The following is a 24,179-nucleotide window of genomic DNA, read 5'->3' as shown; positions in this document are numbered from 1 at the left end:
GAATTTGGACAGAATCGACCAGCACTGAGGAATTTGTCAACATGGGTGCTATTAACTAACTATTCCTTTAAAAGCTTGTATGTGAGTAAAGACAGAAAGTAGTCCCCTGGAAATCCCTGTATCCCTGCTTAGTGATCCACTTCTTTTTCACCTTGGCAGACGTACCTGTCATATAGTAAGACCCAGGTTGACAAATAACAGAATCTCCCTTTAAGACACAGGTCAGAGCTGGAGTTTTGTTTTAAGTGTAATGGATGCTGCTATTAAAAAAACGAGAGAGGACACGTGTTGCAATCAGAGCGTAATGATTGATGTGTTGTTGTGATGTGTTGAGGGTTTCAGGTTCTAGAAAGTTTGTTATCTTATTAAAAATTCTGTGTTATTCATCCACAGACATACAATGACCCTGAACCAAAAAGTGCCCAGCAGACCAGCCAGCCCTCCCACCTGCTGCCCCCGAAGCAGCCCCTGTACAGCGTGCCCCCCCAGCCCTCCTCACCCTACCTGGGCCCGCCGGGCTCCTTCCCCCTGTCGGACCTCCAGAGCTACGCTGGCCCTCCCCGCCACACCCTGGCCCAGACCCTCAGCCAATCCCAGATGCTGCCGCCCAGCATGAGTGCCTCTCCCCCAGCTCCCTTCCAGATCAGCCCACCTCTGCACCCCCACGCCCAGCTCTCCCTGCATCAGAGCTCCCTGCTCAACCAGCCAATCCGCATGCAGCAGTCGCAGCCAATCATCTCACACCAAATGGGGCTCCAGGCGCCACTGCACTCCCCTCCTCTCAGCCAACAGGTTGGTCTCGCCGTTATTAAAATCTGTGAAACATGAAATATGATACGTATCTGCTAAAGCTCCTCATATAATCACCTTGTAAAATGTGCACAGATATTATCACCTGTTCTCAAATGACTAATTCTTTTTAATTATTGATAATCACTACTATATATTTATTACACTTAAAAGCACTGTTGCTTTTCTGGCTATGATCAGTTGCTCCAGTTTTACAAATGGGAAAACTCTCAATTCAGTGTCATTGTATAGTATAACAGGCCTCCATCACACTTAAAAAAAATGAAAGAGAGCAAGGCACATTTAGTGGCTTTTTTCACCTCTGAGCCTATAATATCTCCAATCCAGCAGAGGGTTTGTCATATCGGTGTAAGAAGTGTGATTTCCCCATTTTAACTAAGCAATTAGAGCAAGTGGTGAGAGAAAAAGAGTGGTGTTCCTGTCCCCCTCTCACTAAGCTCAAGAGCAGCTGATAAAGACCACTGACAACATTTGGCCTCATGGCTCAGCAAACTCTAATGGCTGGCCTTCTCAAAGCTGGCACCATGTAAACTCTTTTCCTCTCTCTCTTCCCCGATCTACAGGGATTCTCCCATATTCAGGCTGATTACCAGAGCAGTGTCGGGGGCTCACAGTCTCCAGGGGCCCCTAACCCAGTGCACGGCCAGAACCCCGACTGGGACAGCGAGTACTGCAACAGGGACTGTGGACCCAACCACTGCGGGTGAGCTCATCACATCAGTGGCCGTATTGTGTTATGGTAAAAAGACGGTCCAAAATAAAAATGTATTTGTGAATCTAATCCGGGACATTTTGGTTGAGAATAGTGAGTAGTTGTCTGACAGTTAGTCATTTTCCAAATGAGTTGCTCTAAAGCACTTCACTCTCACACTCAGAGATTCAGACAGTATTAATCATAAACTGCGACTTCCCTGCTGAAGCAAAGCATCTCCTTGAAATTGAAATGAGTAATGCAGCGGTAGAACAATGCTATTACAGAGCCTGGAAAAAAAGTGTGACATCCAATTAAGTTTCCCTGTGTTTCGCTCAGCACACATTGCCTTATTGAATCAAGCTATTCAAGCAGGTACAAGAGGAATGTGGTTTTGTCTGACACCTGAAACTTGGTGTTGCTATTCTGAGAGGCAGCAGAGCTGAAAGTCAGTATCTCCTGTATTTAGAGCTGATTCATCTGCATGTCAAACGGGATCACGCCTGGGTCAAATCACGTTTGATGCTCTTTGAAGTAGATTGAGTCTTTGCTTAAAACCTCAGTGTCAGATCATTGTATTTTGGAGTTTTGGAGGGTACTGAATTATTTCAGTGTGTCAGTAAAGATAACTGGAGAACAGACTTTGTATTTGACATTTCAAGTACCAAGCGATCTGCCAATTCTGACTTTTGTATTTTTCTTTGCACCGATTGATGTCTGTTGTTTGTTGGCAGCTTTTATGTTTGTTTTGGAGCTGCTTTTTCTCAGCCTGGTCTTCCTTGAAAAAGATTTCATGAGCTCTCTAGGATTTCGTGGTGAAATATAGGATAAAAAGTGTAGTCAAAACATTGTTGTATTCACATGTATCCAACATACATTAATACAGTTTATTCTCCCTCAGCAGTGGCATGGGAGCTCGGGACAAGCCTCTCTACCTCACTTGAAGTTGAAAGACCTCCAAATGTCAGACTCCAGGGAGCTTTCCAACATAACAACAACGTCATCGATGTATCTGCTTCCACACCATTTTGTTTTTCTTTCTTTTTTCGTGACGGATTTAGAAAATCCCAAAGACTGCTACAGTAACTTCACCTATTTGCCAAGCACTTAGATCGGCCAGAAGCCTGAGGCACTTCTCTTTTTTTTCCTTATCAGTGAACTTTCCTTTTTTTTTTTTTTTTTTGCGGGGGCAATGAGCTTTAAGCTCATGCCAACATACTGGAAATGAAGACCAAAAAAAGAAAAAATGTCTTCTCATTTTGTTTTGAATTTTTTAAAGATGCTCTCTATCCTCTTCACTCCATTACTCTGTGTTTGCCATGGACTGCCCTCATTGGGGAGATGAAATGCTCTAAGCATACTCAAAGCGTAGGGATCTTGGGTAGAAAAGCTAATGCAGGAAACTAGAATATAGTCACCTCAGCAGGGGTAAATGTACTTCAGGACAGACTGAAACACCCCGACTGAGTGAAAGCAAAGCGAAATTTTAACGAAGATAGTCACAGACACTTAAGACATTTGTAAATCATCCTTGCCCCCTAGTAAAGGACTCCCTCATCTCCTTTCTTTCTCACAGAGTGATTGTAAATATCACCAAAATGGACCCCTGTTATGTGTGTATTTAGCTGCAGTCCCTTGCTTTCTTTTTTAAATTTTTTTTAACATTCTTTTTGTTTGGTTATGTGATTCTTGTGCAGGCGGATTCAGTGAGGGAATAAACACACTAAAAGTTGTGTTGAAACTGTGTTCACTGGTCTTGTTTCTCTCCCAAAAACGAGAGAGAAAAGCAAAGACTGAAAAAAAAAAAGCTCCCTTTCCTCTTTAACTGGCGGAGCTCTGATAGAGAGCGTCACTCTCTTCACATGGCCTCAGGACGTTACAGAACTGTAGAGGTCAAAGGTCGATACCTCTCCTTTTAGCTCCTCCTCCTCTTGGTCAATAAGGACCGCCCCCTCACCCACCTGTAACCCCGCCCACCCACCCTTAGTCCCGACACCACTTGTACAGGTGAATAAAAAAAAAAGTTGCTAAATGTGAAATGTTACTAAAGAAAAAAAACATAACAGTGGGTTTTAAAGTTTTTGACTAGTTTTATTAGGTGTTTTAGAATTGTGTTGAACTCATCTTTATCATTTTTTGTGAATAAAAAAAAATTCTGAAGATATTTTGTTTTTTCACTGTAGCAGGATTTTGCGTTTCGGAGGAACAGTCATGGGGGTAGATATTTTAATTTTGTGTATAAACCTGCCAAATGTACTTCTTTAATTTGTAAAGCCAGTGATGAGAGAACCCATTTTGTTTTGTTGAATATCATATGTTTTACAATATGGTCATTCTATTTAATTTGGTTGCAGGTTTCACATCTATTTATGAATGATATGAAGTAACATTTTGGCTTATTTTCATCAGGGTGCATTACTATTATTATTATTATTATTATTATTATTATTATTGATCAAATACCATGATTATTAGAATAATAAATATTTTTTCAGAAATTGTTGTTGGTGCAACACCGCTGTACCAGCACTAGATTCATTTTGTGTCACAAATACTTCTTTTCTTTTGTCTGTAATAAAATGTTTAAAGTGGAGAACTGGACGTGCACGTCTCTACTTATTTTGATCCTTTGGTTTGCTGTGGTTTACATCTCATCATGTATTAGTCATTAGAGGAGTTAGAATCTGATAGCTACCTATCAACAGAACTGTGTCTGAGGTTAATGAGGAGAATTATCTTTGATGTTGTGGAAAAGTTCATGTGGCTGATGTCACACGGCTCATTAGGCGACAGGTTTAGGCGCAGCGTATCTTCGTTTAATGAACTTTAACCTTTTCACAGTTTTTTCTTTTCTTCTTTAAATCCAGACATGATCAATATAGCGCATGAAGCAACATTATTCTGCCCGCTGGTCATGTTTTTTTTTTTGTGTTTTTTTTTGGTGAAGGTTGGATGATGAAACTCAGAGTTGATGCAGCAGCACACGGTCTCTCAGAGAACTACCTGAGAAGAAAAAAGGGACTGCCTTTTACTTATGAATTTCACAGTTGGATTAAAGGTAGAATAGAAATGGAATCTATCATCCCTCCCCCTCTGCACTGCCCTCTCTCTCTCTCTCTCTCTCTCTCTCTCGCTCTCTCTCTCTCTCTCTCTCTCTCTCTCTCTCCTTCCCATGATGATGATGACGCAGTGCCCCCTAGAGCTCATTCATAAAACTTACCACATTGTTTTTCAGTTCACCTACTCAAAGAGGGAATGAATCAGTTCATTACAACTCAATGCCTTCAGTTGGACTGTTGCTGAAGAGTAATACTGATATGTTCTGATGACAATAAAGGACATCAACATCATCGTCATTACCACCACCGAGGCGCCATTGAGCAAGGCCCTTATCCCACAGCTGTGGTTCTACTGGGCAGCTTCCAGATGTGAAAACAGTAGAAAAAAAAAAAAAAGAGGGCATTGCTTTCTGAAAAAGTGCCCCTAAAAAGTGAATTAAAGAGTTAGATAAGATGAGAAAAACACAGAATATCATTTAAATGCCAACAAATGAGGAAAAAGGAACGGTTTCACACTGTACATAGCTTTAAAGACAGATGTTTTATATACAAACACTGTTATGGCTGATTACAACTGTGTGACAGCAATAAAGTGGACTGGACCGCTCTACATGTTTTACTATCTCCTACTGATGTTCCTCTATCTCCATCTGCTGGTGACATGTACTCTCTGGTTCTAACATCAGAAACAATTCAACCTAATGCCAACATCTACATTGTTTTTGTTTCAGAAAGGCAAAATGATAGATACATTAGGAGACAACGCAACAGTATCCTGATCTGGAGGATCCTAACTATGTTTATTCTCATTTTCAAGGCTGCTCAGTGTTTTCAACCAAGTGAACCAAGACAAAAAATCTACCCATGAGCTGAGATTTTAAAACGTCGCTTTAAGACTTTTTATGAAAGACTTTTGAAACAAGTCAAATGCTCAGGGAACAAGTGGATTTATTTCACTCTACTGGTAGAATCTTTCTTGTTTAGATCCAGAAGGCTCAACACAAACAAGATGATGATGACGATGATGATGTGTTTTGCTGTGAAGTTGAGTCAGTCTCGGCTAGTTATATATAATTGAAACTCCATACAGATATAGTTTTTCCCAGAGGTTGTTACACAAAGCAGAAATAATCCCAGTAAACTGTGAAAGAATATGTGCAATAGTTAAATTAAAATGTATGTTAAGTATGTTTTTCTGTTATCTGACTAACACCTGCTTTCTGAAATGACCTGTTTTTTATATGTACTATCTATGACAATGACAAAAGTCCTTATTTTATTTGATAGACTTCACTGGAGCTGGGCTTTACAATAGTGTATGTGCTGATTTATTATTCTACAAACTAAATTAACAGGTCAAGTCTCTGTTTGAAGCCCTCCCTTTTTTTGCAGAAGGTATCAAAATACTTGTATACGTCACTTGTGCAATATTGGCTCCTTGCCTGTCCAATCTCCCATCACTAATATTGTCTCCAGCAACTCTGATACTGGTTCCATCAGTAGCCATCAGACCCTCTCATTTCCTCTTCAGACGGATATGAACTCTCCTGACAGCATGGGCCTCAGCGGCCTCATTGTCAGACGGCCAACAAACAAGACAAGACAAACAAGAGAGGACAGAGCGCTTCATACAGATCACTACCCAAACACTTGATGGCTGGGATGATAACACCGTTGGACGACATTTTGAGAAAACCACGCTTGTGAAACGTCCTCATTTGGATAGAAGCTATCTTGTGTTTTGGGGATTGCTTGTTCTATTTGAAAGTGTTATCTGCAGAGAGGCTGGGGCTGGCCTTTTTGTTAACTGATGCAAGTATATTAGCACTCTGCATTCATGCAGCAGAGAGGAATCTGATTTTAACCCTCAGAGAAACACTTCTTTTGTTGGCTATGGCTTCACAAAACACAAACGACCAGGCAAACTTTGAACAAAAATATTTTTTATTGTTACATGTACCTGCCATGGTCACTGACATACAACAGTTACAATAATTGACAGAGGTACTTTCAATTTGTAAGATCAAAAATATGCAATTAGAGGGGTTTTTTCTCAATAACATTTCATCAGGTAAATACCATTAAAGGCTTTATCAATTCATACATACAATAATACTTACACAGTAATACAGTATGTTGTGCATAACGTAAAATATATGATGGGACCTGGAGAAACCACTTATCTTCATATCATCAATGATATACTGTGTCTTTTTTAGACGCATGTGCCCTCTGTTTTAATTTAGATTGATTAAGAGCACGTGCAGAATTCTGTCTTCGAGCGTTGTGCTGTTTATTGTTGTGCTTTGCAACTATCTGACTGCTGAAGATGAATAGATAATGGAGCAAAAAAGGTGCACGGTGTTCAAAAATGTGTACTAAACGTTCATATCAACTTCTTTTTTCTTAAAATATGGTGTACACATTAGATGCTTTAGGGGGACGTTGCCATTGGGTCATGATTACAGATGTGCTTACATGTAAATTGATTTCCATGGTGGTATTTTTTAAAACATTGATTGACTATTGTCCAATTTATTCTGATTATTTGGTCCAATTTCCAAAAATAAAAAAAACATGACGATGGTTGAAGAGCGCTTGTGTTTCTCAAAAGAGAACGAAAACATTTCATCCCCCGTCGCAAACAGGGTGCTGAAGAGAATCAATATGTTGGAGGTCATTTTTCTACTGCTCTGCTGTCTGCCATTGTAACAAAGTCTGAAAGCTTTGGCTCTATTCATGTTCATTGTTATCCAATTTCAGTATATATTGAAGAGACGGGGGAAGTGCTTGCAATAACTTTGGGAAAACCTCAGATATTCCGTTGAAAAGTCCGATTTTATAGGCACATTTCCTATAAATAGCTTATGTCACATTCATGTTGGTCTGGAGTGACAATAAAACTGGAATATCAGCACTGACATGTCTGGCACAGATTATAGATACACGCAATACAAATCACTAACACCACAGTAGAGTTTACTAAATACAACCAGAATGACATCTACACAGGTCCTCCGCTTCTTATAATAATGCCTCACAAGCAGGTGCTGGTATCCGCTGTCATTTCATCAAATATCATCACATATGTAGCACTTGACTCTGAAACAAGAAGCAGACCCGCTTCACAGCAACACATCTTAAGGAAACATTACATACACTGTTTTATCCCACATTAGTTTGTGCTTTAAGATTGTGCTGTGGATTCATTTTACAAAAGAATACAAAAAAATACAAATATTGAAATCAATTGCTATTTAACATAAATATTAGTAATGCATGAGTATAAAGTAATCAGTGTTATGCTAGCCATTAGCCATTTCCTCGTCCAACTCTGACCATATTTATACGCTGTACACTGCCAGTGACTGTTTCTTATGTGAGGTCAAGTCCATTAACATCATTAACAGTAGCAGAGGGTTTAACTCACAAGTCATTATTATCAAGTTCATATTCTATAAAACTGTAAACTATAATAAACTATGTGTATTTTGGTCGTTAGTGTTTATTAAATGTAAAGAAAGTAAAAAAGCTTTTTTTTTGTCTCATTAAGATGCTCATTTGTACACTTCTTACAATACACTTGTTTCAGGCCACTAGAGCATATTGTATGCAGCTTCTGAAGCTGTGTTTGCAGCGAAAATGACTCACATTTTAAGATCAGAGCATGACTCTCCATGAACTAACTAACATGCAACATGTAAGCATGTTCTAGCATTAAAGGAGATATAATTGTCAAAAAGATCTAAAGAATAAAAGCAGTAGAAAATGTCTAAATGTCAACTTAATTTCAAATGTTAAACATCTTGTGGCGTCCATAAAATGTGCCTTCACACTTTGTACACAAGAGCATACGTTAATGTAAACTCTCCTTCACCAAGATTGCCAGGCCGCCCTTGTAAATATCAATTACCTGCCTGGTTAAGTAAAGGTATTTTTTCTAAAATAAACTGCTGTAGCCAAATCACAAGTGAATCAATGTAAACATATGAAGAACGTTCAGACAAGTATATTGACTCAGTGTTTCATCTTGCTCAGTCTGTCCAGCGTTATTCAGCCGCCTCATGTCGCTCCCTCTCCTCAGGAACAGACATGAAGATCTTCTGACAGAACATGGTGAAGATTTCTGAGGAGAAACAACTCATCCCATTAGCCGTGTCTGTTTTCTTTCACCAGGTTACTACAAGTCAAATGTTGGCGGATTTTATTAAACTTCGGATCAACACCTTGGTTTGCAGCGACTATACAAACAAACCGAATGTATCAGTGCCCACATCTGCACTCGCTGCAGATATTCTCACGTGAATTTCAAAACAAACTGTAATGGATGCTTCTCCGGCCTCGCCTGAACAAATAGACAAAGGCGCTATTAAAAAAAACAAGTGTCTCACTCACCCAGCATCTTCTTGACCACATGGGGTTTCTTCCACTTGTAGCCCAGGAGGTATGCCGGGATGCCTGTGAGAATAATGCCGCTGCCGATCAGGCACTCAAACGGTGCAGCCCAGAAGGACACGACGATCATGAAGATGCAGCCCAAAACGAAAGTCACAGGGATGAATAGATACACCTGAAAGACAGCACAGTAGATGTAGGCGCTTGTTCCTGGTAGAAAAGAGGAGAGTAGATAAAACTGAATGTAAAACTTAAATGTACTGATTGACACATTTCAGGTAATGCGTATTTTCATACCTTTGGTGATGTAGATTAATAATTTGTAAAATGAAACATGTATCGTTAAATAGTTGGAAAATTTAATCAAGACTACAAATGTCAAACACTGAATAATGTTATGTTATCACATCTGTACTGTCTGTGACTTATATATAAAATGTAATTTTTACTCCACTACTTTTATTAGTTACTGGTTACAGATTCAGGTTAATAATACAAATTATAATTTTACAACAAATAAATTATGATGTATTATCATACTTTAAGATAAGACTTTACTGATCCCCGGGGGGAATTCGGAGGTTACCTCTCAGTATGCAAAGTAATTCAAATGAGCTCCACCTTCGTCAGCTGCTACATTAAAGTACATATTAAAGCATCAATAATTGTAATCCAATAATATAATATACATTGTTCTGAAAGGGGCCATTCTGCATAATAAGTACTTTTAGTTTTGGTGATACTAATACTTGTGTACTTTTACTTCATGTAACATTTTGAAAGCATGATCTTTACTTTTACTAATAATTTTACCCAGCCGTATTACTACTTTTACTTCAGTAAAAGATCTGAGCGCTTGTTCCACCACTGGTTAAAACTGTTACATCCTTATGAAGCAACAACCACCAGTTGTTGTAATATTGTGATTATATTGTTATCTGGGCATTTATTATATTTTAGCAGGTATTATTATATTTTGATCATTTTAAAGGGACAATGATTGTACATTATTGTTAATTGATAGTACATACAGTATTTTGGAAATGTACTTGCTAGCTGAGCTTCACAAGCTAATGAAGCAAAAACTGTCAGAGGCTCTGAATTTAGATCTAAGAAATTGACAGCCACCTTGTTTCATGGATGGTTTATACACAAAGAGGAGAGCTCCATTTATTCCTAGTTAGAGGTTCATCTTTATATAAAACAAATGGGCTGAGAGCACTTGGGCTCAAAGGAAAGATGAAAGACTCATGATCAACCAAAGTAATATTCCCATGACAAAACAGAAACAAAGAGCCACGTATTCGTGAACACACCACTCCCTGTGAAAACACAGCATGGTTCCACTTCCAGCTAATAACAACAGCAGTGACACAATGGTGCTTTCATTATTAAAAAAAATAAAATAGTGGATGCTCTATGAAACCAGGAGACGTGTTGATGTTTTGGGCAGACAAAGTAACTGGCTGAGGTTCAGGTAGAGCAAAGGTCTTGAGTCTCAGATCCTTTAAAAATGTCTCTCCGACATGGGCACGCTACCTTAATGGGCCTTCTGAGTTCGGGCTTGGTAATGCGCAGCCAGAGCATGCCAGCAATGGCCATGCCAACACACAGCCAGGTGAAGAAGCTGAAGAGATTGATGACAGAAAAGATGTCCTGAGAGATGGCATACATCATGGAGAGGCAACACTGATGAGAGGGAAAAGGAAGACAAGATCGTATTAGTCTTGCGTACATAGAATACACATTTTATCAGAGTGATCTTTGTAGAATATGTGCAATGATAAATGCAACTTGTAACAAGTTTCAGAGGCTTCCCCCCATGTGCAAACAAAAATACAATTTTTGTCAACTAACTAATAACCACATTCAACAGAAACCTGTTGACGCTGTTGCAATTCTTTGGTTGCAGATAGACGTCAATAAAGGTCATACTTGACTTGCATGCACTTTATTGGATGTCATCATAGCTTGTGGGCTAATGTGACACCAAGAATTTAAAATGGTGGATGATTCATAACACACAAAAGTTAAGTCAGATCATTGCTGTTAGTAGCGGGAGTCTTACTGTGAAGATGAGGGACGGCACCGGTGTGAAGAGGTCCGTGTGGACCAATCCCAGAGCAGCAGGGAGTTGACCCTCTCGAGCTCCAGCATAGAACAATCTAGAAGAGAGAAAGCTAAAGTGGTTATTTTGTGAGGAAATAGTTGGACTATATAAAAATTTTACTGAAACGTCACCCTGTAAAATCCAGTAGTAAAATCATTGCAAAGGGATATTATGATCAGGACTGGTTTGAGCAGGCATAAGTTTTTGGAACACTTTTAAACACACATCCACAAAACAAACACTCCCAAACAGTATTACCCCCTAAACTCATTGTATAAACTGTAAAATCAACTGTAATAAACTAATAAACCATTTATTCTATATGTGGAAACACACACCGTGCTGAGGTGAACAGGGACCCGTTGACGGCTCCAAAGCAGGACAGTCCCACGAAGACAGGAATCAGCCAGGACATCACACCAAGATGGTACTCCCCAAAGCTCTGCCAAACAGCACAACATACATGAAGACAGCTCACATACACGGCCAAGGTAAAGAGGCAACAGATGGCTGTGAGTTGCCGTCTGCAAGTCGCAGCCGTGGTTAACTTTTGGACAGAAGTATGAAGCTCACCACGGCAACAGCCTCGGAGTCGACCATGACTTGCGGAGAGATGGTGGTGAAGTAGGCCAGGTTGGTCAGAACGTACACCACCGTCACTATAGGCATGGATATGATGATGGACAAGGGCAGGTTCCTGTGGGTCAAAGGTGAGGAAAGAAAACACAACACATTTTCTACATCTGATTTTGTATTTTGTGAGATCAGGTATTGAATTTGAGATCAATTTTACACCATCCAACTGGCAAAGTTGGATGGTGTAATATATATTTGCTAAATATCTAATGCAAGCCAATCCAAGGCAATAAAACTCTTATCATTTGCTGTTGATTCAACTCTACAGCAGTTTTTGAGACTGCTATTGGATTGCATTCAATTGTCACTTTGTTAACTGTATCTCCATGCAATCAACGGATGGGAAACAAGCTCAGTCATTGATATCACATTAAAGTCACCTCTCTGGATTGATCATCTCCTCCGTTACGTAATTCAGGTAATTCCTAGAAAAGAAACACAATTTTAGTGATTGGATAGACTGGAATTACTGTATATTGTATTGCAAAAGCAAACGGGTTTATACATTTATGTTTCTGGTCTGTAATTATGTCAAAATAGGTCACAAATGCCTCACCAGCCTCCAAAAGCAAAGAGACCACTGTACAGAGCCAAGACAATATTGTCCACTCCCATTTTGCTGCCTTCGAATGCCTTTTCTGGAGTCAGGTACGGCACATCACCTGCACACGTACAGAGAGAAGAGGAAGAAGTTAAAGGAATCTAAAACAACTGGATCCTCATTCAGGGCTGTTGCCACTTTTTTATATTTCTTGTATGAAGGCCAGTCTGTTGCTGCTTGACCTTTGACAGACTTGACATTTTCAACCAGCAACTAGCCGGTCTGAGCGCTTTGCCTCCAGGTTTGAGCGTCTGCTTTTGATGTTCTGAAACACAAATCAGTTCCCGTCCGGCTGACATTTTAAAATGAGCAGGGATTTGTTTTGATAAGTAAACCTCAATCCACTTATTTGCCCACAGCAGCTAACAAATCAAGTGTATCATTAGAAAGTACGCTGTGTATGTGTGTGTGTGTGTGCGTGCGTATGTGTGTGTTCAACAGTGTGTGTGCTCGAGGTCTTGCTTCTGTGTGACTCTCTCCTCTACCTGTCGCTTTCAGATGGTAATGACTCTGCTTTCCATGAGGCCTATTACACACACATTATTTTCTCACTCAGTCCTTCTCTCGCGCGCGCAAGCTCTGAAAGACCACAGTGTGACAACAGCCGGCAAGCTTCGCCGCCTAGTTTCCATGGTAACACAGCGTAGAGCACAATGGTGGTGGGTGTGGCTTTGCAAAAGCAAAAAAGGGTGGTGGTGGGGGGCAGCAGATGTAGCATGGAAGAGACGATGGCCACACTGGTCTTCCCGCTCTGTTTTATTTTGAATGCTATTGAATTTGCGAGGCAGCATATATCTTTTGTTATTCAAGATGCAGTTGACGTTGCATATGTCAATCACATCCGCAGTGATCGTCTCCCTCCATGTTTAGGGCAATGGTATGGAAGATTCAGTTCATAATGTGATTCATTTTAAGGACAATGAATCCCTGCAGGTAGAGAAAGTGTCTCTTTTTTTGCAGCAATCATCAATGTTTCTAAACTTTCCACGATCATATGACAATATCAGTTCTACCATGTTCTGTTAGATACACGCTGTACAGATGAGTCCTGCATGAACCTAATTATGCTCAGCTTCAAAGCTACACCCATGTGGACACACATGCACATGGCTGCACACTTGCTCAGACTCAATCACATGGCCGCAGACAGACAAGCCTTGTGTTCAGACTCAGCAACTGTGCTAACAAACTGAAAGGAGGGCAGTCTGCTTGGTTGGGCTCATTAGTGTTAGTCAACAATTTGTTGATAATTAGAGACAAGTTTCAGCAGTGTCAGTAGACGCTGTCACACCGGATGGGACAACAATGGATATAACTATACTTTGATAAAACGGTAAAAGTATCTGTTTTATTAAATTTTTATTGTCGTCATTATTGCAATAAACAACAATAAACACAAGTGGGAGTTGGTTTAACACGCTGTACACAGCTGCATGCTGGGAAATACACACTTATTATATTGGAGGTTGGAGAAAGCAATGTAGGGAGAAAATAGGATTTGGAACAAAGTATGATTATAACTCAGTTTCACAAAAGGTTTTAAAAGTGTCAGCCAAAGGCAGCAATACAAAAACCTCAATATCACATTACTGATCATTAAAGTATATTTCAATACCTTACTGGATTTATATTATATTTAAATAATTATCAGGATTAGAGTTAGGGGTAATTTAGCCAGTCATACTATGAATGTTCAGATTGGCACATGCCTCATTACACACACACACACACACACACACACACACATACATCAAACAAGGACCAGTTTTTCTTTCACACTAAAGTGATGCTGAGGTTGTTTTCCACATATTTTTAACAATAAAGTTTTACTTGTCCACTCAACTAATAATATTAATCTGTAGTCTAATTAATGTGTTATTATCACTGTTTTTGGCCTCATTGTGTTTTGTAGACCTGTGGCCACAGAACGCTACACAGCACAGTTTCACAGAGGTCCCTGAAAGAGACAAACTATGAACTAAAGAAAAACAAAGCCAACCTGGACTTTTTAGAGACTTTGTGGCTTCTGTCCGTCAGTCTATGAGCAAGTGGGACTCACCTGTGGAAATCTGGATGAAGCCAAAGAGGATGATGATGATCAGAGCTAGCAATTTGGAGGCCGTGAACATGTCCTGGACCTTGGTGGCCGCTCTCACACTGATACAGTTTACAAACGTCAGGGAGGCTACAGGGGGTACAAGAGAGAGAAGAATTAGGGGAATAATCACCGGGAATGAAGTGTATCAAATAAATCTCACCCTTAAAGAAAGAGAATATGTTTATACAGTTAGTCTTTGCAAGGTAACCCCAGCCAACAACCCCCACTCACTAAGACACAGGCAGGCAATGAGCTTGGCGGCGCTGTCGGGCACGGTGCAGTTTGGGTAGAGAGGTTTCAGAAGGTAGGTAGCGAACACCAGCGACACCACATACTGTGACGACGGCCGGATGATGAGCATCTCCACCCACAGCTTCAGGAAGGCTGCCAGTTCGCCGTACACCACCAGGATGTAAGTGTAGTCTCCCCCAGACTTGGTGATGGTTGTGCCCAGCTCGGCGTAGCACAGGGCACCCATGGTAGAGATCACACCACAGGCGGACCAGATGATCAGGGAGAGCCCCGCCGAGCCGGTCTCTTTGACCACGCCTGTTGGAGTGACGAAGATGCCAGAGCCGATGATGGTGCCTATGATCATTCCCACGCCATTGAAGAGGGTGATGCTGCGTTTGAGCTCGATCTTCTCCCCTTTGGCAGGCGAGTCATTAGTAGGGCTTGTGGCAGTGGGAGCAGGGACCATGGGGGTAGATGGAGACGACGGCTGCTCTACAATCAGACCGTCTTGGTCTGGGTCTGCTTCAGCTGCTGGAGGAGGGAGGACAGCAGGACCAGGAGATGAGACAGTTTCACATTTGAGGTACGACCATTTAGTGCTGCTAAAAATCATCAAAGTTTTCCTTGAAGTTTCCTTTGCTGAGACATTTTAAGCACTGGTTCATTTAAAAGAATATAATACCAAACTTATATGACTACACATGTGAAAAAAAATGCCATGGACTGTTCAAAAACAGGTTAAACAGGCTCTCGGTAATGAATGCCACCTTATCTCCCTCTCCTTCTGTTAATATAGACACACACACTGCATCAGGTAATTGTGTTTACATGCCCAGTAAAGGGCTCGTGAGGCATACAAGGTCTTATTTTTGTGTAATATGAGTCATATTTCTTCACCTGTTATCTCCATCACAGACACCCAAAACACTATGATGCATCTCTATAGCCACATCAGTCTGAATGTACTTTTGCATCAGGCAATGTTGCATCAGAGCGCATGGCGGAATAATGCAGCCCTGCACCATGTGGTATCTACAGGGCTGTGAGCATGCACTGTACCTACCTCCCATCTTCTCCTGGCTCACCGCCTTGGCCACGCTCTCCCGACTGCTCCGTGATTTCAGCTCCGGCTCAGCCATCTTCCCTCTTAATCTGGGTCCCCTTGTCTTGTCTTTTTCCTCCTGTCCCCCCCTGTTTACCTTCTTCCCTTTATGTCCCCGTCCTTCTCCTGCCTGGATATCCTCTCTGTCTCTCTCTCTCACACACAATCCCACCCCCCCCCCTCAAACTCTCTCTAACCCTCCCTGATTCGTCCTCTCACACACACATGCACACACACACACACTCTCCTCTTCTTTCGCACACACTGCCTTCGTCACTCGGACTTGAATTCATCTGACCCTGATCCTGTCTCTCCCTCGCTCCCTCCCTCCCTCCCTAAGTCTCTCCAGGATGCAGCAGGGAGGAGCTGAACCTTTGTGATGCTGCTGCTGCCTGAGCCTACGCCCACTCCAAATGAATGATGGGATAGCTCAGAGGGGGGAAGTAGGTTACTGGCAGGCACCATTTGGAGGGGCCACCATGTGACGCTTTAATCTTTTTGTATGCTGCCTAATCCAGTGGTATACAGTATGTCGACGTGCGTCTGCGTGCGCTCTCATGTCAGAGTGCATTAGGAAGGGGGGTGTAAATCTGGTGCTCCCTCTAGTGGCGTCAACATGGAGAAACAAGTGTCTTTGTTCTCCCTCTGTCACGCAGAAAGGTGACACCACAGAGAAAATGGAGACCCACTGACCATGTTCAGTGCAGACAATGCAGAATAATAATGACAAGGCACATGATATCTCTGTATCACCTCATGCTTTTTCTACTACTTAATTTCCATCATATTGGCTAAGGTGAGATTGTGAAATTGTCACAAGGTGTTAACACAGGACCAAACCTACAGCCTTACAGTGCTAACATGCAGGGGCAGTATAGTCTACTGTGAGTGCAGACACATACTGGTCTGTGGGACAGGCCTTTTAAGGGTGAAATCAGTTATTAGAAATTATTTTGCTGGGACTAGGAAAAGTAAAGTGATTGAGTTAGTTAAATTATGAGAGTTTATAGGGGATGTAAACCATTTAACTATTTGAAAAATGTGTAGCATATACTAAGTATAAGTAATATTAATATATTAATTTCACTGAAATGGTGAAATGTATCCATCGAGACTTTTTATTAGCAAATTATAGCCTAAAATGTATGTTGGGCACTTGACGCTAACAGTTGGCACGTCACATTTTAAACCACTAGATGGCGACGAAAGCACGTTTCAAATTGGGAACTTATTGTGGAATATAGGTAAAGCACAAGAGGGGGATGATGCACATACAAAAAAAAACATTTCTCATCACAAGCTCCAGTTAATTGAGTTTGCGTTGTGGCCATTTCTAAAACAACAAAATAACCGTGTTGAGCTTCCATTCAAAGCGGAAGTAACTAACTTAGCTAAGCAGCGTTGGCGCTACTGAATGACACTGTGTGTTGTGATAATAGCCGTTTGTGTGTAACGTAAAATGAGCATTCCGAGAATGAGCCCCGTTCTGTTTAAGCGTATGTAGCAGCTTACTTGCATTACTAGTGACGCTGACAAAGACGACCGACGATACCCAAGCTCTGTTCACGTGAACGTCTCAGCTTATCAGAGGTATAGCGTCAGCCGACACTGGTATCACCCAGAGCACTTTCTGCCACGAGTCCGGGGACTTTCCCCTGGGCGGGAGAGGGAGAAACCGGGTTCTCTGTTGGTAGCCCAGAGTGCAAGCCTTCTGAATGCCCGGATGTAAGTAAGGCGACACGAAGGATATATGGGGACATAGACAACACTTATTCTCAATCACGGTGTCGGAAAAGTTGGAAACGGTCTCGCAATGTAACGTTTATCTTATAAAATACGAGCGGCAGTTTGCTCTTTCAAAGATCGTCTTTGTTGTTTGTAAGCAGCTACTTTATTATTGAAAACAGCGAGGCATCATGGGAGATTTTAAAGGTATAGTAAGTTATCCAAATAATGGCCGCCACAAATATGTTAGAAACCGAAGATTCTAAACCGTATCTGTTATAAACTATCTGTTTATACAGGCACGATCTGCCAGCGCTAACATTTATAACAATAGAGATTGGACCTGGCTGACTGCTATCACTGCGAAATGGATTTACACGTCTATTCAGCCTATGATACCACTTAAACTGTCTGGGTGCAATAGTTTGCATTTATAACACAGAAGTAAAGAAAACCACAAATTGCAAATCATTAATTTTCATGTCAAGCTCTCCAATTATTGTTGCCAAGTGTACATTATTAACTAAAATAAGTGACATTCTTGAGAGAAAAACAAAAATTAATTAGTCCCTCACTGGGATTTCTTGCAAACTATTGTAAATTATTCAAAACACTAGACAAAAGAAATTAAACTCCAAACAAAAGAAGCATGTTATGCTGCCATACAATCTTTCATGCCTCTCAATGCAAGAAATAATTTATTTTATGGTATTTTAATTAGGAGAAAAATAACTAGCATTTTCTCTCTTCCATACTTTGTGGCTGAATTATATTTGAATGTGATGCATGAATAGTGTCTCCACATGTAGCAATGTGCTTTTTTTTAAGATAAAAAAAACGCGTGTTGTCTTCTAAAGCAAAAAGCCATGTGTTTCATCTATTAGGACTGTGATACGATCAACTGAATCTCCTGATCAATGGAAACGACTCTCTTTCCCAGCATGCCATGTTTCCTCACACCCCCTTGTAGCGTCCATTCAACTGTTTTATGAGTAATGAGTTAAATGTAAAAAGGAAAAGCAAGAAATGATATCAGAAACTTTCACAATAAAGTAGCCTAACCATTACAACCTTTTTGTTTCTCACATTAAGCGTGCCCGAATGAAGTCGTTGAAATTCAGAAGCGTGAGTCAGTACCTGCCCTTTCAAAATATCATTTGATGCCAAGCAGCTCTCACTGCAGTGTGCACGTCGGTGAGTGAGTCAAACGTCAAATGTCAAACGTGTGACTCCGCCCACAGTGAGCGACTCCCTCTCCTGGTTGTTGTTTTTTTTTTTTTGGTCCTTCTGATATTGATGTAACAATGTGAAGGCAGAATTTAAATGCAGTAGATGGTTCAAGTGGAGCCAATGTTAACTAATTTATATACTACTGGGTACTTCACTCTAGAACAATTCATCATGTTCACTTGTAATATAAAAGTACCTAAAAATGTGGCAGTGGAAAGCATGATTGGGCTGATATGAAAATGATACCCAGTATGTTGCACCAATATGACGGCACATTAATTGCTGCTTGTGCCAACGGTGACAGATGTTGATGGAAAGACAGGTCGTGCTCCGGCCCACACAGAAGTTTTAGCAGAGTGGAGTTTGTTTTTTTGTTTTTTTTTAGGCAGCACTGTGACAGTCTGCGTCTCACAGGGAGGCTTACCGACCTGCTGTGAAGAAAAAAATCCATGATGTTACATGTCTAATGCATTTAAGTTGAGGCAGTTTGTGCTCATCTCAAGTGGACAGATGTTAATACAGCATTTTTAAAACACCACCCGTGGTTTCTAGAAGTTAAATCCTGACTTAGGTAAAAGTAACTATTCCACAGTGGAAAAATACTCCATTAAACGTCCTGGATTGTCCTGTAGCAGTAAATGTACACAATTATTGGTGTTAAAGGACTGATTGTTACTGGTCCTGGTGGAGCTTAGCCTGATTATATCATTAATATGCCATTATACTGTTGGGGATTTTACTCTACACCAAGGCAGTGTGTCCTAATCATCACTACATTGCAATATTCTCACCTTGAACTTCTGATTTGGGGATTTTTATGCTTTCAGATCAAATGAAGGAATATTTGCCCTTTGTATAATGTAAAAAAAATGCATTATCACAGGTTCAGGTGCTAGAAATTTGTCATCGTGAGGGCAGTATTTCAAAAAGCTTATCTCATGAGTCATGTTGAATGTAGCAACTTACACTGCAGCCTCACTTCTAACTACAGGGCATCAGGTGAATGTAGTGGAGGGAAAGGTACAATATTTAGGGGAGTGAAGTATCAGTACCTCAAAGTTGTATTTACCAGTGAGTAAGTTACAGTTCTCAAGTAGAACAGGAAGTTAGTACAAACCTCTGGCTGATTCCCCATATGTCAGAATATATCTTTCATTATACACCCTATAGCATCTTCCTTTTTCTCATATACTTTGTTTTTATCTGTCTCTGTATTCATCTGATTTTCTATTCTCACTCATGTTGTTTTCCAGTTTTTTTTTCTTGGTTTGCTTTCGTTTCTCTTTGTCCTTCCTATTTTTACTGCTCTTCATTGTTCTCTTGTTGCTTCTTTCCTTCCGGCTGTCTTTTTGCTTACAGTTGTCTCGTATCTGTAATCTTATTTCACAGGCTGCTTCAATCTCCTCTGTTTTCACCTTTTAATCCTATCATCTTTTCTTAATCTCTTTTTATTAGCAAATGTCTCTCACACTCTCTTTTCCATTCTCTCTGCCCATTTTTCTCTTTTTTTCTTGTCCTGTGATCCGTCTGCCTCCACTCTTCCATCCTACTCTTGTTTATTGTTGTTTGTCTGTTTATAAATGAGCATCAGACCTGAAGTGAAGCAGAATGTCAGACCCGTTGGATCCTAAAATAGTTTGCTCAAATGCAACGCACAGTGAGTAATTGAGGTATTACGCGTAAAATACATGGCAAAAGTATGTAGACACACAAACTATAACATTACGGAACATTATGGGCTTTAATATCCTGTTGTCACTCCTACGTGAAGGCTTTCCACAATATTTTGAAGCCTGACTGCAGGGCTGACTGAATTCGGGCACTGATGATGGCTTGCAGGAAGCGTTCCAGTTCACCCAAAAGGTGCAGGACGTAGTTGAGGTCAAGGCTCTGAGCAGGCCTTCCACATACAAACTGGAAAATACATTTTTTTATGTATGTTGGTAGAGGAAATATAATTGGATTGAGCATGTGTGATGGTGTGCTTATGTGCATGTAAGTGTGAGCATGGCCATGGGAATACATGGGTATGTGTGGGAAAGTGATCAGAAGAAAGAGGGACAGGAAAGGTGGAAAGGGAAAGAAAAAAAGAAATGAAAACAATATATGCATGTATGCATCCCTGCATGCACAAAAATAATGATAATAGTGAGTTAGTGAGTTAGTTTCTATGATGACCTCACTTTGTGCATGGAGGCGTCATTTTGAAATGACCCCAAACTGTTTTCCAGATTTAATCAAATATCATTGGATGTTGTAGCATTAACAGGGGTGTCCACATACTTTTGGCCATTTAGTGTAGATACATTGTGAATACTGGGCTTGATTTTCTGCATCTTTTATATTTGATATTTTTTTATTGTGTCTGTCTAGAGATCGTGCACACTTTTAGTTTGTTGTTCACATCACATCTTACCCCACACTGCCCTATATCCTTTCCTTCTGCAGGTTTTCATCTCCTCATTTTTTACTTTCCCTCTCCTCTCCCCCAGTTTTTTTGTCCTGTATTTCACGGTGCCAATTTACCGTCTCGCCACTCTTCAAAGAACACCCCCCACCCCCCACCGTCTCCGTCACCCACCGACATTCCTCTCTGTTTCATATTTCTTTTCATCAGGCCTCCTCTACCAAAACACCTCCTGCGTTTCCCTCTGATAACCCCACTCTGCCTGAACAAGATGATGTTGCTAATTGGGTTTATTTTACCTCCCTCCTGCTTCTTTTCTTCATTGCTTCCATATCACTTTATTCTGTATTTCACCAGTTTTTCATGTAATTTTCTTCTCTCTGTCTCTCTGTCTCTCTCTGTGATCCCTCTGGGCCCTCTCCTCTACTCTGTGGTTGGTCGAGTGCTTTTTTGTCTAGCCAGACTATCCAGATAGTGACTCAGTACATAATTACCGAACTGTGATCTGTTCTTTTTTTCAGTAAATGAACACAAATAGACAGGGGTTGTTTTTAAGTGATCTGAAGCTTGATAGGCTGGGACACAATTATGTGTGTCAGGTTTACTCTTCACTTTTGGCATCTTTACGGTAACAATGCCATTTAGTGACTTAGTTATATAGCATCAGACAGAAGACCTGAAACAGTGAGCAAAATGATGTGCTTCCTGCAGTGTCTTTCTTCTTACTCCCTGCTGCTGTTTACGTATTTAAAGAAAAATGTTCTTATCTGTGCTGAAACCACAGAATCCATCACTCTCCCTTTTTATTGGCAGGAGCAGGAACATAAACTCAACATACTGCTGAATGTCATCACTTCAGTTTTATTCAGATCTACATCATAAAACTGACAACATCTGAAGAGAAGCTGCGCAGTTATTCTGCTTGTGAGCTGATGCACTCCTCCACTTATGATTGTGTCATCTGCCGCAGCGAATGTGTGGCCAATGAAAGCAGGCAGCGGAGCCCATCTGATAAGACGGATCAAACGCGTTCCTAATTCCAGAAATACATTTTGCGCCTTGGGCCGTCAGTAATCCCTCCTTGATCAACTGTCACTAAGCCTGGAAAATGCTTGGAGACATGTTAATGTACAGATCGCTGCATTTTCTACTCCAAGCTCCCACCTCCTCCTCCTCCTCCTCCTCTTCTTCCATCCTCCTGTTACCTTATAGCTCATCACAAATCTGGCCACTGGTGTGTGTGTGTGTGTGTGTGTGTGTGTGCCCTACACACAGGAAATCAGAACTCAGGCTTTCTGCTTGGGTTTGCTTCCCTTCAGCGTCAATGTGCCTTGACAGTTGACCCTGATTTTCCTCTTCCAATGCCTCCCTGTCTCCTCACACACCACTTCCACTTCCTTTAGTCATTTTTCTCTGCGTTACTCTGCTCTCTAACCAGTTAATTCCCTCTCACCTAGTCTCCAACTATTCTAACCACTTATTCTTAATTATACGCAAGCACAAACACATGCACATGAGCTCCCAACTGATCAAATAGCTGTGTAGTGACACTCGGGTGCATTAACAGCGTGGACAGAGAAGCCTCGTCTGCTAATGGGTACCAAACATCACAAATGCATCCAAGCATTTGCAGGAAATTAATCCACACCGCGTTGACTGCCTCGCCTTCTCTTACGTCCACCTTACATTTATTAGTGTCTGCTCAGTCTGCTGTGGAAATGGGACTATTCTCTGCGCAAACTGCACCAGGAAATTACACAAAATAACATAATGGCTTCAACATATTGATGATTGAAAACATACCGTCTTGGATTCTGGGAGACCTAACTTGATGCCTATACATACACATGGAGCATATGTGAGGTTTTTAGCCCACAAGGCTGGCTGTTGTTTAGGCCCTGACATCCCTGCAGATGCCCCACTGTCACAGAGGAGAAAATAGCAGCAGGGAATGATTGCTGTGTGAGATCTGAAGCAGCAGAAGAATTTCTCTCCATGAGGGGCTGCAGTTGTAAAAGGCCTCCTGCGTTCACCATCTTCACTTCCCACAGTTTCCATTATAGAGAAACCTTTCCATTTAACTTTGTACCTTTGTAGGGCCTGTCTGCTTTCAGGCTATTTAGGTTTTATTAGAATTATGTGGAATATGTAAATAGAATTCATATATGAACTTCTACTTATTAAGACGGAGTAATACTTTCAGCTGCTGTACTGTTAGGTAACACATTACATTGGCCTATTTCCAATGTCTGAATATCCACACAAATAAGTGTAAGTATACAACAATACAGTGTTAGTACTTAAAATAAATCCTCATATGTGAGTTCTATTGTACATAAGATTAAGTATTCTTAAAGCACAAAGTATAAACCTTCCACAACTTAAACTGCTTATTTTTGGTAGGTAATGCACTCTGGGATAAAGATGCTGTGGAGTCCAATATAACCCGCTGTGTATATACTATTAAGACTGAGAATACAGACGGTGAATGTGAGCTGCCTTTGGGCTTAAACTTTCTAGGTTAGAGCTGTTTCAGGTTGAGGAGAAAGAATCAGCTGAAAGAGCAAACTGGCTTTGATGAGTGAAAACCAGCCAATTGCCCCAGATTCAACACAAGGTGGGCCTGAAATTCATTCACTATTTTATCAAAGGTTCCAGCCGCTGGTATCATTAGTTTATATTTACAAAGGATTTCAGTCTGTCAGCCTTATTCAGGAGAAGGAAAATCATTTCTTATTTTGTTTCAGTTTCTTCGACCGCTGCTGTACAGGTACATTGGCTTTTAATACAATTTACAGTCTAAAAGAGCTTTACCCATTATTTACACACTCTGATCATTTTTACATGGGCAGTATATCCCCGCTAAAATGTCTTGACATATAGGAGAGGCCAACTTAATACAATAATAAACGTAAACACAATATGAGGTGGCTGGTTAATACAGTTGACCATTTCAACCTTACCATTAATTTACTAATGAATATAAGTGTTTTATATTAGGTCACAGTTCATAAACATTATGCTCATAAGGACAATTAATTCATCACTTAATGTCATCAACGAGTCATGAACTTTATTTCA

At 40.7% G+C, this 24,179-nt stretch overlaps 2 protein-coding genes across 2 annotated transcripts in view; one reads left to right on the top strand and one right to left on the bottom strand.

Annotated features, from left to right (window-relative positions):
* Positions 1-2,453, top strand: part of LOC139289310 (TOX high mobility group box family member 2-like) — a 71,879-nt gene extending 69,426 nt beyond the window's left edge. The window contains exons 8-10 of the mRNA XM_070910890.1: positions 394-792; positions 1,374-1,513; positions 2,403-2,453. Of these exons, the coding sequence (XP_070766991.1) occupies positions 394-792; positions 1,374-1,513; positions 2,403-2,445 (582 nt within the window). The 3' untranslated portion in view covers positions 2,446-2,453. The remainder of the gene's footprint in view (positions 1-393; positions 793-1,373; positions 1,514-2,402) is intronic.
* Positions 2,454-8,609: 6,156 nt separating this feature from the next.
* LOC139289574 (large neutral amino acids transporter small subunit 1-like) lies at positions 8,610-15,773 on the bottom strand. Its single transcript, XM_070911205.1, has 11 exons — positions 15,698-15,773; positions 14,632-15,165; positions 14,362-14,487; positions 12,258-12,363; positions 12,082-12,126; positions 11,639-11,762; positions 11,404-11,507; positions 11,024-11,120; positions 10,495-10,644; positions 8,956-9,130; positions 8,610-8,686 (listed from the first exon to the last, which is right to left on the bottom strand). The coding sequence occupies exons 1-11, from the start codon at positions 15,771-15,773 to the stop codon at positions 8,610-8,612; spliced, it is 1,614 nt and encodes a 537-aa protein (XP_070767306.1).
* Between the last annotated feature and the right edge of the window lie 8,406 nt (positions 15,774-24,179).

Source organism: Enoplosus armatus, chromosome 8, assembly GCF_043641665.1.
Source record: "Enoplosus armatus isolate fEnoArm2 chromosome 8, fEnoArm2.hap1, whole genome shotgun sequence".
NCBI classification, from domain to species: Eukaryota; Metazoa; Chordata; class Actinopteri; order Centrarchiformes; family Enoplosidae; genus Enoplosus; species Enoplosus armatus.
The sequence above is the reverse complement of the archived record's forward strand: the minus strand, read 5'-3'. Positions and strand labels throughout refer to the sequence as shown.

What these genes read in the sequence shown, in the direction of transcription:
- LOC139289574 (XM_070911205.1), bottom strand. Translation starts at nt 15,773, where the DNA reads ATGGCTGAGCCGGAGCTGAAATCACGGAGCAGTCGGGAGAGCGTGGCC. An exon ending in CTTCATCCAGATTTCCACAG is followed by an intron (nt 12,364 to 14,361) that starts GTGAGTCCCACT and finishes GTACGTGTGCAG; the next exon opens with GTGATGTGCCGTACCTGACT. An exon ending in TGCCGTCCCTCATCTTCACA is followed by an intron (nt 10,645 to 11,023) that starts GTAAGACTCCCG and finishes CCCTCTCATCAG; the next exon opens with TGTTGCCTCTCCATGATGTA.